Source organism: Nomascus leucogenys, chromosome 10 (genome assembly GCF_006542625.1).
Source record: "Nomascus leucogenys isolate Asia chromosome 10, Asia_NLE_v1, whole genome shotgun sequence".
Taxonomy (NCBI): domain Eukaryota; kingdom Metazoa; phylum Chordata; class Mammalia; order Primates; family Hylobatidae; genus Nomascus; species Nomascus leucogenys.
In genome coordinates, this window is record NC_044390.1 from 64422916 (window position 1) to 64442861 (window position 19946).

General features: G+C 49.7%; 1 protein-coding gene across 7 annotated transcripts in view; it reads left to right on the top strand.

The window, feature by feature from the left end:
• The window catches only part of LOC100589070 (myosin-14), a 104061-nt gene that overhangs the window by 65207 nt on the left and 18908 nt on the right, over window positions 1-19946 (top strand). For all 7 annotated transcript variants that reach the window (XM_030821120.1, XM_030821123.1, XM_030821124.1 and 4 more), the window contains 11 exons: window positions 915-1052; window positions 1355-1478; window positions 2055-2226; window positions 5497-5709; window positions 6544-6688; window positions 7836-8042; window positions 9809-9913; window positions 10003-10155; window positions 11351-11599; window positions 16190-16402; window positions 19147-19359. In XM_030821120.1, coding sequence (XP_030676980.1) covers window positions 915-1052; window positions 1355-1478; window positions 2055-2226; window positions 5497-5709; window positions 6544-6688; window positions 7836-8042; window positions 9809-9913; window positions 10003-10155; window positions 11351-11599; window positions 16190-16402; window positions 19147-19359 — 1932 coding nt within the window. The remainder of the gene's footprint in view (window positions 1-914; window positions 1053-1354; window positions 1479-2054; window positions 2227-5496; window positions 5710-6543; window positions 6689-7835; window positions 8043-9808; window positions 9914-10002; window positions 10156-11350; window positions 11600-16189; window positions 16403-19146; window positions 19360-19946) is intronic.

Below are 19946 nucleotides of genomic sequence, written 5' to 3' on the forward strand. Positions count from 1 at the left end.
CACTCCAGCTTGGGCGACAAGAGCAAAACTCTGTCTCAAAAAAAAAAAAAAAAAAATTTAAACAGAATAAAATAAAATAGATTCAAAAAATAAAATTGAGTCTCGATTTCCAATATGCCTGATGACTGTCATATTGGCAGTACCCATTTCTATAATTTGTTTATTTACTACGTTTATTTTATTTTTTAGTATTATTTATTATTTATTATTATTTTTTGAGACGGAATCTCGCTCTGTCGCCCAGGCTGTAGTGCAGTGGCGCAATCTTGGCTCATGGTAAACTCCACCTTCCAGGTTCACTCCATTCTCCTGCCTCAGCCTCCCAAGTAGCTGGGGCTACAGGCGCCCGCCACCGCGCCTGGCTAATTTTTTGTATTTTTAGTAGAGATGGGGTTTCACTGTGTTAGCCAGGATGGTCTTGATCTCCTGACCTCGTGATCCGCCCTCCTCGGCCTCCCGGAGTCCTGGGATTACAGGCGTGAGCCGCCGCGCCCAGCCTATTTACTGCGTTTGTAGTTTATAATCTGTACCCCTAACTCCCACACAAGAATGTGATTTCCACAAGGATAGGTATTCCTTTTTTTTTTTCAGAGGCAAGATCTCGCTCTGTTACCCAGACTTCAGTGCAGTGGTGCAGTCATCTCTCACTGCAGAAGGACAGGCACTTTTACCCACCCTCAGTGCCTAGAACCGTGCCTGGCATACACTAGGCACTCAATAAATGCTTGTTGAGCTAATGAATGAAATGGGAAAGCCAATAAGGGTTTGATCCTTCCCAGCCTCACCCAGGGCATGGACATCTCTGAACCACAAGCCCCGGGGATCCATGGGCCAGCCATCCCCACTCCCATCCTTCCCCATCACACTCCATCTATTGGCCCAGCATCCTCACTCCTCCTGCCTCTCCACCCCAGGAGCTAGAGGCCCACCTTGAGGCTGAGGAGGGGGCGCGGCAGAAGCTGCAGCTGGAGAAGGTGACGACAGAGGCAAAAATGAAGAAATTTGAAGAGGACCTGCTGCTCCTGGAAGATCAGAATTCCAAGCTGAGCAAGGTTGGGGGCCTGAGGGCAGCTGGGAAAGTGGGGATGGGGTGCATTGGTGGGTTAATGAATGGTGAACTTCAAGCCATGGGGGTTACCACACTGCAGTTCTCAGGTGTGCACCGGTGGGGGTGGGATGGGTCTATAGACCCCAGGGAATGGGAAGAAGAGGGAGGTGTAATGGGAGGAAGGTCAGAGAAGGGTGAAGAGGAGCAGAAACACAGATGAGAACAACACCAGAAGCTGCAGATCAGGTAGGGGCTGCTCCTGGCCCCACTCCTCCTGACTGCCCCCCATCCCACTCCACCCCTCAGGAGCGGAAGCTGCTGGAAGATCGCCTGGCCGAGTTCTCATCCCAGGCAGCTGAGGAGGAGGAGAAGGTCAAGAGCCTCAATAAGCTACGGCTCAAATATGAGGCCACAATCACAGACATGGAGGGTGAGCTCCCGGGGGTCTGTGTGTGCTCTGATGGGGGACCTCAGGCAAGCCCCATGTGCTACAGGGCCTCAGTGGCTGTGTCTGCTAAATGGGATAGGAAGGAAGGCTCAGGGCGGATTGAGTGTCCTCCCAGCTCTTGAGTTCTTAATGCATCTCTAAATCCAACTCTCCTTCTCTCCCTGGTGTCTTGGGTTGTCCTCCTTTCTTCCCATCTGACTGTCCCACTGTCTGTCTATTTCAGACATGTTTTTGTCTCCCTGTCCCTTCCTGTTGACTTAAAATCAGAAACAGAAGGGAAGGGGCACAAGGAGGAGGCAGGGCTATAGACACAGGGCAGAGAGAGTCAGAGGGTGGAGGCATGGGCTGTCGGTGGGGATGAGGAGGAGAGGACAGTGCATCTAGGACAACATTGTGGGAAGAGTCCCTGAGATAGATGGGGAAGGTGGGAGGAGGAGAAGGTGTTAAGGGAGGTGCTGAGCTTAGCCTTATATGTGGCTGGGGGCCTGTGGTCTCTGTGAGAGCGGCTGAGTGTGCAGGCCTGGAGTCCTCATGCACGGCCCCCACCCCTGCCTCCAGACCGCCTGCGGAAGGAGGAGAAGGGTCGCCAGGAGCTGGAGAAGCTGAAGCGGAGGCTGGATGGGGAGAGCTCGGAGCTGCAGGAGCAGATGGTGGAGCAGCAACAGCGGGCAGAGGAGCTGCGGTCCCAGCTGGGCCGCAAGGAGGAGGAGCTGCAGGCTGCCCTGGCCAGGTGCAGGGTGGGGTGGGCTTGGTGGGGTAAGCAGCACGGGTGCACGGCCGGCCAGCGTGGGGTGCCCAAGTCAGAAACTCCTGGGTACAAACCCCAGTGGAGCCACTCACCAGCCACAGACAGGCCACATCCCCTCCGAGCCTCAGTGTCCCCTTCTGTCAAATGAAGATAGCAAGAGTTCCAGGCCCACTAGGTTAAGGGAAAAGTGAAACAAGACTCTATGTGTCTGGTAACTTGCATAACAGTGCACAATGGGAATAAGAAAATGCTATTTCTAGGCCAAGTACGATGGCTCACACCTGTAATCCCAGTACTTTGGGAGGCCAAGGCAGGTGGATCACTTGAGGTCAGGAGTTGGAGACCAGCCTGGCTAACATGGCAAAACCCTGTCTCTACTAAAAATACAAAAGTTAGCCGGGTGTGGTGGCAGGTACCTGTAATCTCAGCTCCTCAGGAGGCTTAAGCACGAGAATTGCTTGAACCCAGGAGGCAGAGGTTGCAGTGAGCCGAGGTCATACCACTGCACTCTAGTCTGGGCAACAGAGCAAGACTATGTCTCAAAAAAAAAAAAAAAAAAAAAGAGCTATTTCTTCCTCTTGCCTGCTTGGCCTCCCCACACCAAACAGCCCAGAATCAGCTGAGATTTGACAAGTGGCCTATGTTAGGAATCATAATAATTAATATTTACACTCGTTCACAATAATTGAGCTTCCACTCTATGCCAAATGTGGTGCTTAGTATTTCAAATGCTTTTTATGCACTGTGCTTCATGCAATCTAAGACCCCCTTGATTACAAGTACAGCTCCATTTCGGAGATGTTAAAATGTGAAAAACTGTGCATCTTAGAGTTGATGGAACATGGTGTGTGTGTGTGTGTGTGTGTGTGTGTGTGTGTGTGTGGTTAAGAACACATCTTTTTTTTGTTTTGTTTTGAAATGGAGTCTTGCCCTGTTTCCCAGGCTGGAGTGCAATGGTGTGATTTTGGCTCACTGCAACCTCTGCCTCCCAGGTTCAAGCGATTCTTGTACTTCAGCCTCCCAAGTAGCTGGGATTACAGGCGCCCGCCAACAAGCTAATTTTCGTATTTTTAGTAGAGACGGGGTTTTACCATGTTGCCCAGGCTGGTCTCGAACTCCCAACCTCAGGTGATCCATTTGCTGAGGTTGGGATTATAGGCGTGAGGCACTGCACCCAGCCGTGAACACACATCTTTGAGTCTGACTTCTGGGTTGGAATCCTGGCTTCTCCCCTTTCTAGTCATGTGACCTCACACAAGTCACATCACCTCTCTAGCCTCAGTTTTTTCATCTATAAAATAGGGTAATTGTAGACGCTACTCCTAAGATTAGCGCGAGGGTTAAAGAAGAAAGTGCTCCTCAGACGCTTGGCATATGCTGAGCCCTCAATAAATGCCGCATGTTTCTATTACTACTTTTATTACTCTTGTTAATTTTTTTCTTTTTTACTGAGGTGAAATTCACATAAAAGTAATCATTTTTTAAATGTACAATTCAGTAGATTTTGCCTATTCACAATGCTGTGTAACCATCACCTCTATCTAGTTCTAGAACATTTTCTCTTTTATTGAGCTGGAGTCTTGCCCTGTCGCCCAGGCTGGAGTGCAGTGTGGCGTGATCTTGCCTCACTACATCCTCCGCCTCCTGGGTTCAAGCGATTCTCCTGCCTCAGCCTCCCGAGTGGCTGGGACTACAGGTGCCTACCACCACACCCAGCTAATTTTTGTATTTTTAGCAGAGACAGGGTTTCACTATGTTGGCCAGGCTGGTCTCGAACTCCTGACCTCAGGTGATCCACCCACCTCGGCCTCCCAAAGTGCTGGGATTACAGGCATGAGCCACTATGCTGGCCTCCAGAACTTTTTTATCACCCCCAAAAGGAAACCCTGTATGTGTTAAGCAATCACAGCCAGGCACAGTGACTCACGCCATAATCCAGCACTCTGAGAGGAGGCAGGAGGGTCGCCTGAGCCCAGGAATTCAAGACCAGCCTGGGCAATATAATGAGACCCTGTCTTTACAAAAAACTTAAAACAATTAGCCAAGCATGGTGGCACGTGCCTGTAGTCCCAGCTACTTAGAGGGCTGAGGTGGGAGGATCATTTGAACCTGGGAAGTCGAGGCTGCAGTGAGGTATGATTGTGCCACTGCACTCTGGTCTAGGTGACAGAACGAGACCCTCTCTGTCAAAAAAAAAAAAAAAGAAAGAAAGAAAGCAGCCACTCCCTATCCCTCCTTCTCCCCAGCCTGGCACCCTCTGATCCACTTTCTGTCTAAATAGAATTTGCCTATTCTAGATATTTTGTACAACATGTGGCCTTTTGTGCTTTAGTTATTTTTATCGCCATCTCCCCAGCAACCCTGGTAAAGGGGAGTGTTCATCGTCATGTCCTCCCACAAACCAGGACCCTGCCCTTCTTAAGTCACTTGCTGGAGCAGGGGGCCAGGAGAGGATACTAAGCCAGGCCTGTGTGGCTCCCTGAGCCATTAACCCCCAGGTCCCAGTTGGTGCTGCCCCCAGATCCAGCTTCTCTTTGCAATGACACTGCGTGAAGGGACAGGAAGCCACATCCCTGTGAGAGCTATAAGGAGGGACTCTGGGCCAACCCAGCCACTCACGGACCGGGTAACCTCGGTAAATGCTTTCTCTGCGCTGGACCTCAGTTTCCTCATTTGGCAGGAACGTTAAATGAGGTGACACAAGTAAAGCACTGGCATGAGGCAGGAACTTACTAAGTGTCTCCTACGATTACTGTTGCTGTCATTCCCACTTTACAGCTAAGAAAACTGAGGTTCGAAATGAGTCAGGCTGGGCGAGGTGGCTCACTCCTGCAATCCCAGCACTTTGTAAGGCGAGGTAGGAGGATGGCTTGAGGCCAGGAGTTCGAGACCAGCCCTGGGCAACATAGTGAGACCCCGTCTCTCTGGGGAAAAAAAAAGTAGCCAGGGATAGTGGACCACACCTGTGGTCTCCCCTACATGGGATGCTGTGGTAGGAGGACCACTTGAGCCCAGGAATTTGAGGCTGCAGTGAGCCATGACTGCACCACTGCACTCCAGCGTGGGCAACAAGCGAGACCCTTTCTCAAAAAAATTAAATTAGTACTGGAGCCAAGTGCCCAGTGGCAGAGAGAGGATTCGAACCTGGGACTGGCCACCCCCAAAGCCCACATCCAGCCTTTCTGTCCCCAGAAATCATTGCCTCACCCTTGCGTGCCCCTGTACCAACTCCATGGTTCTTGTCACCCCCAGGGCAGAAGACGAGGGTGGGGCCCGGGCCCAGCTGCTGAAATCCCTGCGGGAGGCTCAAGCAGCCCTGGCCGAGGCCCAGGAGGACCTGGAGGCTGAGCGCGTGGCCAGGACCAAGGCGGAGAAGCAGCGCCGGGACCTGGGCGAGGAGCTGGAGGCGCTGCGGGGCGAGCTGGAGGACACGCTGGACTCCACCAACGCACAGCAGGAGCTCCGGTGAGGCCCGGTGGCAGGCCGCTGTCACAGCCTGTGCACGTACAGGGCTGAGGGAAGGACTTAGGTGCAAAGTCTCTGTCTACACAGAGGCTTACTTATTGTACAGTTATTCATGAACCACCAGCTCTAGGTCCGGCCTGGGTCAAGCTGGGGACAGAGATGGGTCGGACCCAGGTGTTACCCTTGGGAACTTCCAGTCTCAGGGGAGGCAGATTCAGGCAAAGACAATCTCAACCCAGAACAAGGGGTGCTTTAGTGGAGTAACACGGGGCATTATGGGTGATAAGTGAAGACCCCTAAACCAAGTCTATGGGAGATCCAGGAAGACTTTGCTGAGGAAGGGCCTTTTGGAAATGGGTTTTGAAGGGTGAATAGGAGTTCACCCTTAAAGCCACACTCCTTCCACAGCGTCACCACCCAGATCTCCTGGGGAGCATAACATGAGGCCCTCATTTTTTAAGGAAACATGAAAAGAAGAAACAGCCGGGCGGTGCTCACCTGTAATCCAGCACTTTGGAGGCGAGGCGGGATCACGAGTCAGGAGATCGAGACCAAGGTGAAACCCGTCTCTACTAAAAAAAAAAAAAAAATTAGCCGGGCGTGGGGCGCCTGTAGTCCAGCTACTCGGAGAGGCTGAGCAGGAGAATGCATGAACCAGAGGAGCTTGCAGCGAGCGAGATCGGGCCACTGCACTCCAGCCTGGCGACAGAGCGAGACTCCGTCTCAAAAAAAAAAAAAAAAAAAAAAAAAAAAAAAAAAAACAACCAGCTCCCCCAAAGCCCCTGCCTTCCTCTGCTCTGAAATTCCCTTCCCCTCTCCCTTCCCCCAATAAAGGTCCAAGAGGGAACAGGAGGTCACGGAGCTGAAGAAGACCTTGGAGGAGGAGACCCGCATCCACGAGGCGGCAGTGCAGGAGCTGAGGCAGCGCCACGGCCAGGCCCTGGGGGAGCTGGCGGAGCAGCTGGAGCAGGCCCGGAGGGTGGGTTGGGGCAGGGGGACAGGGCAGAGGGGCCACGGGGAGGGCAGGGCAGGACACAGGGTTGGAGGAGTTACCACTGGCTGGTTCTAGGCCTGTTCGTCTCCCTGGGCCCCTTTCCTCACGCATTCATGTGCATCTTTCATTCAGTAAGCATTAATGGGGTGTGGACTATATTCCAGGAGCATTGCTGGGGAACCAGCCGTTAACCCAACAACCAGCACTGCCTTCCCTTGTGGAGCTTTCCTTTTAGGGAGAGAGGCAGAGAGTAAACAATATAAACACCTTGTTTATATTGGGTGATAAGTGCTATGGGGCCATAATGAACAGGAAAAGGGGATCAGAATTCTAAGGCGGGTGAGTTTTTAAGTAGAGAGGCTGTGGAGGTATTCTGTGAGAAGGTGACATCAGGATAAAAAACTGAGGGAGTGGCCGGGCACGGCGGCTCATACCTGTAACTTTGGGAGGCTGAGGAGGGCAGATCACTTGAGGCCAGGAGTTCGAGACCAGCCTGGGCAACATGGTGAAACCCCATCTCTACTAAAAATACAAAATTTAGCTGGGCGTGGTGGCGCACATGCCTGTAGTCCCGGCTACTTGAGAGGCTGAGGCAGGAGAATCACTTGAACCCAAGAATCAGAGGTTGCAGTGAGCCGAGATTGCACCATTGCACTCCAGCCTGGGTGAGAGAGCAAGACTCCATCTCAAAACAAACAAACAAACAAACAAAAAATGGGCCAGGCATGGTGGCTCACGGCTGTAATCCCAGCAGTTTGGGAGGTCAGGAGTTCAAGACCAGCCTGGCCAACATGGCGAAACGCCATCTCTACTAAAAACACAAAAAATTAGCCGGGTGTGGTGGTGGGCACCTGTAATCCCAGCTACTTGGAGAATTGCTTAAACCTGGGAGGCAGAGGTTGCAGTGAGCAGAGATCATGCCATTGCACTCTAGCTTGGGCAACGAGAGTGAAGCACTGTCTCAAAAAAAAAAAAAAAAAAAAGAGGGAGTGAGGGATGAGCTATTTGTTCACTGGGAGAAGTGTGTTCCAGGCAGAGGGAACAGCCAGTGCGAAGGCCCTGAGAGGGGAGTGTGCCTGGCCTGGTCCAGGAAAGGCCTCATAGATCTTTGCTCATCTCCTTCCCACACCAGGGCAAAGGTGCATGGGAGAAGACCCGGCTGGCCCTGGAGGCCGAGGTGTCCGAGCTGCGGGCAGAACTGAGCAGCCTGCAGACTGCACGTCAGGAGGGTGAGCAGCGGAGGCGCCGCCTGGAGTCACAGCTGCAGGAGGTGCAGGGCCGGGCTGGTGACGGGGAGAGGGCACGAGCAGAGGCTGCTGAGAAGCTGCAGCGAGCCCAGGTAAGTGGTGTGGCCAGGGCAGGGGTTTCTGCTGTGTGACCTTGGTGACATGCCTGCCCTCTCTGGGCTTCTATTTGGTCCATATCAAACCAATTGTCTCGTTTAGCTCTTCCAACATAATCATGTACAAGTCGGGGGCACAGTGGTTCATGTCTGTAATTCTAGCACTTGGGAGGCCAAGGCAGGAGGATTGCTTGAGCCCAGGAGTTCGAGACCAGCCTGGGCAACATAGCGAGACCCCATCTTCAGAAAAAAAAATTTTTTAATTAGCCAGGTATGTTGGCATGTGCCTGTAGTCCCAGCTATTCAGGGGACTGAGGCAGGAGGATCCCTTGAGCCTGGGAGGTCGAGGCTGCAATGAGCTATGATTGTTCCACTGCACTCTAGCCTAGGCAACAAAGTGAGATCCTGTCTCAAAATAATAATAATAATAATAATAATACCCAGTACTTTGGGAGGCCAAGGTGGGCAGATCACCTGAAGTTGGAAGTTCGAGACCAGCCTGACCAACATGGAGAAACCCCGTGTCTAACTGAAAAAAAAAAATACAAAATTAGCCGGGCGTGGTGGCGCATGCCTGTAATCCCAGCTACTGGAGAGGCTGAGGCAGGAGAATCACTTGAACCCAGGAGGCAGAGGTTGCGATGAGCTGAGATCACACCATTGCATTCCAGCCTGGGCAACGAGAGTGAAACTCCACCTTAAATAATAATAATAGTAATAATAATTCACTCATTTAAGGTGTGCAACTCAATGGATTTTGGTATATTCACAGAGTGGTACGGCCATCACCATAATCTAATTTTGGACCATTTTCATTATCCCAAAAAGAAATCCTATACCCTTCAACTATCATCCCCCACTTCTCCCCCACCCCACCCAGGGAACCACTAATCTCCTTTCTGTCTCTACTGATCTCCCATTCTGGAGATCTTATATAAATGGAATCCTACTATATATGGGTGGCCTTTGTGGCTGCCTTCTTAACATAACGGTTTCAAGATTCATCTGTGTTGCAGCTTGTAGCATCATTCCTTTTTTATTTTTTAATTTTTAAAACACCAGCCGGGTGCGGCGGCTCATGCCTGTAATCCAGCACTTTGGGAGGCGGAGGCAAGTGGGTCACCTGAGGTCAGGAGTTCGAGACCGGCTACCTGACCAACATGATGAAACCTTGTCTTTACTAAAAATACAAAATTAGCCAGGTGTGGTGGCGCATGCCTGTAATCCTAGCTACTTGGGAGGCTAAAGCAGGAGAATCACTTGCACCTGGGAGGCGGAGGTTGCAGTGAGCCGAGATTGCCCTATTGCACTCTAGCCTGGGCAACAAGAGTGAAACTTTGTCTCAGAAAAACAAAAACAAAAAAAACCCAAAAAACAACACCACGCAATAGATCCATATACCTTTCTATTGCCCAATAATGCCCGTTGTATGGATGTTCCACGTTTGTTTATCCATTCATTTATTGATGGACGTTGGGGCTGGTCCCGCCTCTTGGCAATGGTGAGTAATGCCACTGTGGACATTCCTGTATGAGTTTCTGCACAGACCTATGTCTTCATTTCTTTTGGGTATACACCTAGGAGCGGAATTGTTGGGTCATGTGGGAACCCTATGTTTAAGCATCTGAGGACCTGCCAGACTGTTTTCCACAGCAGCTGCACCATTTCACATTCCTGCCAGTGTGGTAGGGATTTGAGGCAGATGGGGTCGCTGGGTGGAGGCCATGATTGGAGGGCTTCATTCCCCTGTCCCTTCCCTGCAGGCTGAACTGGAGAATGTGTCTGGGGCGCTGAACGAGGCTGAGTCCAAAACCATCCGTCTTAGCAAGGAGCTGAGCAGCACAGAAGCCCAGCTGCATGATGCCCAGGTGACCCTGCCTGCCCTTCGGCTCCACCATCACCCTCCCCTCCTTGTCCTCCCGACCACACCTGACGTTGCCATCTCCTCCATTTACAGGAGCTGCTGCAAGAGGAGACCAGGGCGAAATTGGCCTTGGGGTCCCGGGTGCGAGCCATGGAGGCTGAGGCAGCCGGGCTGCGTGAGCAGCTGGAGGAGGAGGCAGCTGCCAGGGAACGGGCGGGCCGTGAACTGCAGACCGCCCAGGCCCAGGTGAGCAGCCCTACGTAAGAACTTCAGGGAGGCACAGCCCCCTCACTGCTCCTCCTGGGTTCCCCAGCTCAGGGACGGCCACGCTGCCCACCTTCTCATAGGCCAGACCCATGGGTGCCTTTCTCTTCTCTGACTCCCCCTTACCCCCCACAGCCTGTGCCCAGCCCTGGCTCTCCTGCCCACTGACTCTCAGCCTCATCCCTTGTCCCAGCTCCAGCTCAGCCCCAGCTCGAGCGCTGTCCTCTCCCATCTAGATCCTCCTCTTAGCCTCCAGCCTCTCCCCTAACAGCTCATCCCCTACACAGCCCCAGAAGCTTCTTTCTTCACCTGGAGCTGACCCTGTCCCTCCCCTGCTCACAGCTCTCCCATGTCTCCCCAGTACCCCTAGACAAAGGCCATGCCTCTCAGTTGGGCATTTGAGGACCTGCAATCTCTGGTCCTTCCTGTCTTTAGCTGTATTCATCTCTATCTCTACTTTCCTATTTTATTTGAAAAAAACCTTTTATTTTTCCAGACTTAGCATTAGGCTCCCCTGTGGGAAGTTTCCTGACCCATCTTCTCTTTTCTGTCCCAACGCCAGTCACCTTGGGCTGGGACTGTCTCTGCCCATGAGTCTCCCCACCAGACTGAGAGCCCCTTCAAACTAGAATCCCATCACAGTTAGATCCAGGTCTGTAGCACAGCCCAGTACAGAGCCTGATGTATGGTAGGCTTTGAGAAGTGCCTATTGAATGAATGAGTGATGGTACATGCCTGCAGATATCCTTCAACTGGCAAACTCCTATGCATACTTCAAGACCCATCTCAAATGCTCCTCCTTCAGGAAGTTTCTCCTGAATGTTCTAAACAGATTCTGAGCCCTTCCTGTGGACTTCCATAGCTCCCATACTGCTCCCTCAACCCCTATCACCCTGGCTGTGACGCTGTGTCTCCCCCAGCAGCCGAGGGCCTCCCCAGGAAAGACTCCAGGTCTGATTCACCTCCGCATCTTCGAGGGAATAATTTTAATTCCCTGGAAGAACTAGGGCTCATAGTACTCACAACCTCACACCACTCAGAGGCAGAAGAGCCCAGCAGAGTGACCTTCTCCCACTTCAGGCCTCAGTCTCTTCATCCTGGAAATGGAGCACCACCAGCTCACACCTTGGTCACTAATGGCCGTGACCACCAACCACCCTCTCTCTCCTCCCCTCAGCTCTCTGAGTGGCGGCGGCGCCAGGAGGAGGAGGCAGGGGCACTGGAGGCAGGGGAGGAGGCACGGCGCCGGGCAGCCCGGGAGGCCGAGGCCCTGACCCAGCGCCTGGCAGAAAAGACAGAAGCCGTGGATCGGCTGGAGCGGGGCCGCCGCCGGCTGCAGCAGGAGCTGGACGACGCCAGCGTGGACCTGGAGCAGCAGCGGCAGCTTGTGAGCACCCTGGAGAAGAAGCAGCGCAAGTTTGACCAGGTGGGGCACCTCAGTCCACCCAGCTGGGGAATCAGCAAGTCCGTCTACACTTCCCAGGGTCGTTGTGAGGAACCAGTAATCCGTGCTGTCACGGCTCGACTAGGCAGTTGTAGTGGACCAGGAGGCAAGACCCTTCTTTGCTCTGGGCCTCTGTAAAATAGGACATCCCTCTGTCCTGATTCATGCCTCTTGCCACAGCATAATTCCTCGTAGCACCCACTTTTACTTTCAGAGCTGCCCTGGTTTTTGGATGACAAAATATACGAATACCTTCAGTACCCCAGAGGTTGCTTATGAGAATTAAACCAGATAACTCATCTCACTTCTGCTGATTCACGGGGTACCTCAGGCAAGTTGCTTTTTCCATCTCAGCTTCAGTTCACCCATCTAGCAAATGGCAATAATGCCAAGCATCTGGCAGCCTGAGGGTGAAATAAAAATCACAGAACCTTAGAGAGTTCAGCTCAGGCGATCCTGAGGTTCGGATCCCAACTCGGCCTCTTGATGGCTGTGTGGCTTGGGCAAATTGCTCAACCTCTCTGTGCTTTATTTTATTCATTTAGAAAATGCAGTGTGAGGCCGGGCACGGTGCCTCATGCCTGTAATCCCAGCACTTTGGGAGGCCAAGGCAGGCGGATTGCCTGAGCTCAGGAGTTCATGACCAGCCTGGGCAACACGGTGAAACCCTGTCTCTACTAAAATACAAAAAAGCTAGCTGGGCGTGGCAGTGTGTGCCTGTAGTCCCAACTACTCGGGAGGCTGAGGCAGGAGAATTACTTGAACCCGGGAGGCAGAGGTTGCAGTAAGCCGAGATCGCACCACTGCACTCCAGCCTGGGTGAGAGAGCAAGACTCCATCTCAAAAAAAAAATTAAAAATTAAAAAAAATTTTTTTAAATTGTCATTTCCCTGTAGGTGGTGCAATATGTTTTTCTAGCTGACTTACGATTTCTCTCTTTATGTTTGGTTTTTAGCAGTTTGACTGTGATATGCCCAGCTGTGGGTTTTTTGTATTTTTCCTGCTTTAGATTCACTGTGCTTCCTGTAGCTGTGGGTTGATGTTTTTGATCAAATGTGGAAAATTTCAGCCATTATTTCTTCAAATAATTTTTATCTCCCACTGTCTCTCCTTCCCCTTCTTCTTGGACTCCAAATACATATGATTTGATTATAATACTCGTCCACAGGTCATTGAGGCTTTATTATTTTTTGCATCTTCTAGAATTTTATATTAATTATTTTCACATAAATCTCTTTTGGGATGGGCTTATTTTACTCAAAATAATTTTTTTTTTTTGAGACAGAGTCTCGCTGTGTCACCAAGGCTAGAGTGCGGTGGCACGATCTCAGCTCACTGCAACCTCCACCTCCCGGGTTCAAGCGATTCTCGTGCCTCAGCCTCCCAAGTAGCTGGGATTACAGGTGTGCACCACCATGCCTGGCTAATTTTTGTGTTTTTAATAGAGATGAGGTTTCACCATGTTGGCAAGGCTGGTCTCGAACTCCTGGCTTCAAGTGACCCACCCACCTCGGCCTCCCGAAGTGCTGGGATTACAGGAGTGAGCTACCGCACCCAGCCTCAAAATAATTATTTTGAGATCCATCCATATTTTTGCATATCAATAATGTATTCCGTTTTTTGCTGCTGATATTATTCCTGTGGTATAGATCAGCCACATTTTGATGTTCATTAACCATTTGGGGTTTTTCCAGTTTGGGACTATATGGATAAAGCCTTAGTTTTTCTCAAAGGTGGTTTTAATTAACATTTCCCTAATGACCATGATGTTGAGCATCTTTTCATATGCTTATTTGCCGTCCATATATCTTATTTGCTGAAGCATCTGTTCAGATCTTTTGCCTATTTGTTAATTAGGTTGTTTGTTTTACTGTTACTGAATTTTGAAAATTCTTTATGGGCCGGGCACGGTGGCTTATGCCTGGTAATCCCAGCACTTTGGGAGGCCGAGGCAGGCGGATCACCTGAGGTCAGGAGTTTGAGATCAGCCTGACCAACATGCAGAAACCCCGTCTCTACTAAAAATACAAAATTAGCCAGGCATGGTGGTGCATGCCTGTAATTACAGCTACTCGGGAGGCTGAGGCAGGAGAATTGCTTGAACCCAGGAGGCGGAGGTTGCAGTGAGCCAAGATTGTGCCATTGCACTCCAGCCTGGGCAACAAGAGTGAAACTCTGTCTCAAAAAAAAAAAAAAAAAAAAGAAAGAAAGAAAATAAAGTTATTTATATATTCTAAATGCAAGTTCTTTATCAGATACATGCTTTGCAGATATTTTTGTCCAGTCTGTGGCTTTTCTTTACATTCTGTTAGTCTTTCAAAGAATAGAAGTTTTTAATTTTGTCCAATTTATCAATCTGTTGTTTTATGGATTGTGCTTTTAGTATTGTATATAAGAAATTTTTGCCTAACTCAAGGTCACAAAGGTTTTATCCTGTTTTTTTCTTGTTTTCTTTTTTTGTTTGTTTGTTTGTTGTTGTTTTTTGTTTGTTTTTTGAGACGGAGTCTTGCACTGTCGCCTGGGCTGGAGTGCAGTGGCGCGATCTTGGCTTACTGCAACCTCTGCCTCCTGGGGTCAAGCGATTCCTCCTGTCTCAGCCTCCCAAGTAGCTGGGATTACAGGCACATGCCACCACACCCGGCTAATTTTTTTTTTGTATTTTTAGTAGAGACAGGGTTTCACTATGTTGGCCAGGCTAGTCTCAAACTCCTGACCCTCGTGATCCACCTGCCTCGGCCTCCCAAAGTGCTGGGATTACGGGCATGAGCCACTGCACCTGGCCTATCCTGGTTTTTTTTTCTGGCAGTCTTCCAGTTTCAAGTTTACATTTAGGTCTGTGATTTATTCTGTGTTAATTTTTATATGTGATGCTATCATGGCTCCATGTTAATTTTTGTGAATATAAATATCCAACTATTTCAACACCATTTATTATCCACTGACTTGTTTTTGCATATCTATTGAAAATCATTTTTCTTCTTCCTCTTCTCTTTTTTTTTTTGGATAGAGTTTCACTATTTTCGCCCAGGCTGGAGTGCAGTGGTCTGATCTTGGCTCGCTGCAGCTTCTGCTTCCTGGGTTCAAGCAATTCTCACACCTCAGCCTCCCGAGTGGCTTGGATTACAGGTGTGCGCCACCACACCTGGCTAATTTTTGTATTTTTGGTAGAGACGGAATTTCACCATGTTGGCCAGGTGGTCTCGAACTCCTGACCTCAGGCGATCTGCCCACCTCAGCCTCCCAAAATGCTGGGATTACAAGCATAAGCCACTGCACCAGCCTTTTCTTCTTATTTGAAGTTATTTTGCCTCTTCTAGTTCCTTTGCATTTCCATATGTATTTTAGAATCAGTTTGTCAATTTCTACCCCAAAACAAAAAGCCTTCCGATTTGGAACTGTGTTGAATCTATATGTCAGTCTGGGAATAATTGACATCATAACAATATTGAGTTTTCTCACCAAGGAAGATGGTATATCTGTCCATTGAAATACCTTAGAAATGTTTTTTAGTTTTCAATGTACATCTTTCATATCTCTTGCCAGATGTATTTCTAAGTATTTCATGGTTTTATGGCTATTTTAAGTGATGTTACTTTCATTTCCATTTTTGTTTGCTAGTATGTAGAAACAATAGATTTTTGTATATTGATCTTGTATCCTACAATCTTGGCTAAACTCACTTATTAGTGCTAATAGAATTTTTATGTATTTCGTTGGATTTTCTACATAGATGATCATGTTTTTTGTGAACAAAGGCAGTTTTACTTCTTTCTTTACTTTTTCTTTAACCTTCTAGGACTCCAAATGCATGTATGTATGACCACTTGGTACTTTTTTCAGGTTGTTAAAGTTCCATTGATTTCTGTTACAATCTTCTTTCTTTCTTTCTTTCTTTGCTCTGTTTAGATAATTTCTATTGATCTGCTTTCAAGTTTACTGATTCTTCTGATGTCTCCAGTCTGCTACTAATTTCATCCAATGACTTTTATTTCAGATATTTTATTTTTCAGTTCTGGCATTTCTATGTGGTTCTGTTTTACAGTTTCAAATCCCTCCTCAAATAACTCTGCCTCTTCACCCTTTATATCTGTCTCATTCTGAAACTTATCATGAAGTCCTTGTGTTCACATTCTAATATATAGGTCATCTGTGGGTCTATTTGTATGGACTGATTTTTCTCTTAACTATGAGTCTTGTTTTCTTCTTTGCATGTTTTATAAGTTTATTTGCTGATTATTGTGTCTTAAAAAAAACAGTAAAGGTTGAAGTCCATTTAAAAAAATATATATATATATATTTTTTTTTTTTCTACTGCCACTCTTAAGAGGAAGGAATACCCTTTCTTCTGTTGAACATATAGAGTTAGGGACTGATCAGTTTGATCCATTCAAGAGTTAAGCTGGTTTGGGACACGGTTGCAACTTTAATCCCTCTACCTCCCTCTTGTGTCTCTGCCTTTGTCTGTCTCTTTCTCTCTCTTTCTCTGTTCCTGGCTGCTCCCTCTTCCCGTTCCCTTGTACACTCCTTTCAGCTAATCTATTTCCCCCTACCCCATCTCCCTCAAACTGGAAGCTTCTGGCAGAGGAGAAGGCAGCTGTACTTCGGGCAGTGGAGGAACGCGAGCGGGCCGAGGCAGAGGGCCGGGAGCGTGAGGCTCGGGCCCTGTCACTGACACGGGCACTGGAGGAGGAGCAGGAGGCACGTGAGGAGCTGGAGCGGCAGAACCGGGCCCTGCGGGCTGAGCTGGAGGCACTGCTGAGCAGCAAGGATGACGTCGGCAAGAGCGTGAGCAGGGCCCCCACTCCCCGGGACACACTGGGTGAGGGGAGACACATACATGCATGTATGCTTTCACACATAGAACATGAAAAACAACCAGCCATCAAAGTCATATATTCATGCACAAAGAGAACAAGAGGGCTGGGCATGGTGGCTCACTCCTATAATCCCAGCACTCCAGCACTTTGGGAGGCCAAGGTGGGTGGATTACCTGAGGTCAGGAGTTTGAGACCAGCCTGGCCAACATGGTGAAACCCCGTCTCTACTAAAAATACAAAAATTAGCCAGGCATGGTGGCACATGCCTGTAACCCCAGCTACTTGGGAGGCTGAAGCAGGAGAATCGCTTGAATTCAGGAGGCAGAGGTTTCAGTGAGCCGAGATCATTCCACTGCACTCCAGCCTGGGTGACAGAGCGAGACTCTGTCTCAAAAAAAAAGAGAACAAGAGGAGGACTCTTCAGCAAACATTTGCATCCATATACACACACACAGTGTGAACAGAATCTCCCACCAAATACGTGTGCTGATGCACATGCATAGGAAGTAAGGAGAGCCATTCACCAGAGGTAGGTCTTCACGTAGACATTCACAGAACGTGAGGAGAATCTTCCATCCAGCACATGTGTTCACACACAGAACACAAGAGCTGCTCACAAGGCACACATGCTCACATTTGTGTACACGGGATGTGAGGAGAATCTTCTATTACTTGTTTTTGTTTGTTTTTTGTTTTGTTTTGTTGTATTTTTGAGATAGGGTCTTGCTCTGTTGCCCAGGCTGGAGGGCAGTGGTGCAATCATGGCACATTGCAACTTCAGTCTCCTAGGCTCAAGCAGTCCTCCTGCCTCAGTCTCCCGAGTAGCAGAGACTACAGGTGCATTCCACCATACCTGGCTGTTTTTTAAATTTTTTGTGGAGATGGGGTCTCGCTGTGTTGCCCAGGCTGGTCCTGAACTCCTAGGCTTAAACAATCCTCCCACTTCAGCCTCCCAAAGCATTGGGATTACGGGCATGAGCCATTGCACATTGCTGAGAATTTTCCATTAAATACACATATTCATGTGCATATGTACATGTACGGCATGAGAAAACTACTCACCACACATATGTGTGAATACTCAGAGAGAGACCATGAAGAGAATTTACTACAACACACAGCCTGAGAACCACTCCCCAGACATGACTGTGTGCATGCATACATACATAACACACACACACGCACACACACAGTGTGAGGACTCCCACTTTGCCTGCCACCAATTCCATTGAGCACACACAGACTCTCCCACCAAGCCTCTGTCTTCCCTTAACTCATATATCCCTCCAGGGCCTGTAGGGTGGTGCCCCAAGGCTTCTCCCAGGCTCCCCTCACCCAGCCAGTGTTCCAGCCATCCGAATGGTCAAAATGACCCGCCACATCCTCCACTCCATCCTTCCTTTATTCATCCTCTAAATACATTTATGGATCACGCCCAGGGACACAGGCCACCCTCACTAATGATGGGAGGCACTGGCAGAATTTGTTGAGCTCCTGCACAGATGCCATCTCGACATCCTTATTTCTTTGTTTTCCCAACAACGTGCTTCTAGGAGTCCAATGCATGAGGACTGTATCTTCTCCACACATGTAGACATTGATCCGATTTTGCTTTTAGCCAGGCCTGGAGAGAACCCCTCTCTCCCTGACACAGACCTGGCCTGCAGCCCTAGGGATGATGGAGCTAAAACCCAGCTCATACTTGAGCCGTTAAGGTCTGTCCCTTGGGAAAAATGTCAAGTTATTTGTAGTGACTCCAAAGGCCCTTGTGGGAAACAGGATGTTGATGGGAGAAAGTTTGATCCCTTCAAGTAAACAAAATAAACTGGCAAGTACCAAATAGGAAGGGAAGCTAGAGGGCCCATTCCAAGGACCGAAAGTAGATACTGTCCGTGACCAGAATTGTAATGATCATCATGTGGGCAGTGGCGATCCACAGACATAGGCCTTGCTCTGTGGAACTCATGGTGCAGTGCGGGAGGTGGGTGTTGCACAAAAAGCCCTAAGCAAATGTCAAATGACCACTGTGACTAGGGCTAGGTAGGAGAGGGGCCCCAGTGCCAGGAGCGTGGGTAGCAGAGAGGCCCTGATGGGTCAAGAGAGGCTTCCTTGAGGAGGTGACAGTTAAGTAAGGAGAGGGGTGAAGGGGGAGTCTCTGAAAATTCATAAGCCCAGCTCTATTTTCACAGCATTTGGGGTTTTAATTCATACCTCCCTGAAAGATCAGGGACCCTCCCAAACAGAAAACCCAATAGAAGTAGATAGTGGGTTGGTGACACCCTGGGGAGTCTGGCAGACACTGGCACTGATGACCCTGGAGCTACGTGCCTTCAACCCATTCACACAGGATTCCCGAAGATGAATTGCCAGTGAGTGAGCTCACAATGCAAAATTACAAAACTCAGGGAATAATCCACCATGAGTGAGAGTCAGCTGACCTAACAGATGCTTGTATTGGACTCTGAAGCGCTTCAGATAATAGAATTATGAAGCATCAGTTGTTCATGAAATACATTTTGGGATGATGCTGAATGAGACACCTAGGAAGGAACCGCTCGCAGATTTTGAACGGATGAATGAACAAACTAGGATGGACACACTGACTTGCCACCTCCCCATCCCCCATCAAATCTTCCCCTACTCTACCCAGGCTCCTAACCTCCTCCGCCTCAGTGACCCAGGTGCCTAGCAGCTACTCTCCCTCCCCACCAGGTGCATGAGCTGGAACGAGCCTGCCGGGTAGCAGAACAGGCAGCCAATGATCTGCGAGCACAGGTGACAGAACTGGAGGATGAGCTGACGGCGGCCGAGGATGCCAAGCTGCGTCTGGAGGTGACTGTGCAGGCTCTCAAGACTCAGCATGAGCGTGACCTGCAGGGCCGTGATGAGGCTGGTGAAGAGAGGCGGAGACAGCTGGCCAAGCAGGTATTGTCACACAGAAGGCCACAGGGTGCCAGTCCAGCTGGGGTATGCCATCGTGTGTACGGGCAGCAAGAAGGGCAGCAAGGGGTCTCTCTGACCCACCCACCACTCTGTCTCCTCCACCCGCCCACCACTCAGTATCTCCCCAACCCTTCCACCGCTCAGTGTCTCCCCACCCACCTGCCACTCAGTGTTTCCCCACCTGCCTGCCACTCAGTATTTCTGCCAGTCTTTCGTGCCAGCCAAACCATCTTCCTCCCACAAAACCATCTTCCTATTCCCCAACCCATTAACCTGCCATGACCCATTAACCCACACACATATCCTGTTGACCTGTTGCTGTACCCAATCATTCATCCTCCATCCACCACACAAACCATTCATCCATCGCCACGCCATCTATTCAACCACCCCAACCACCCACATACAGCCTCTCCCCCAACCAGCGCTATGTCCAACTACTGCTCCATCCACCCAGTTACCCCCTTCCAACCCATCGCCTCTCCCCAACCCAACCCCTCCCCTATTTACCCAACCCCAGCCCCTCAGCACCCCCTGCTGACTCCCCTTAGTCACTGACTCAATGACCT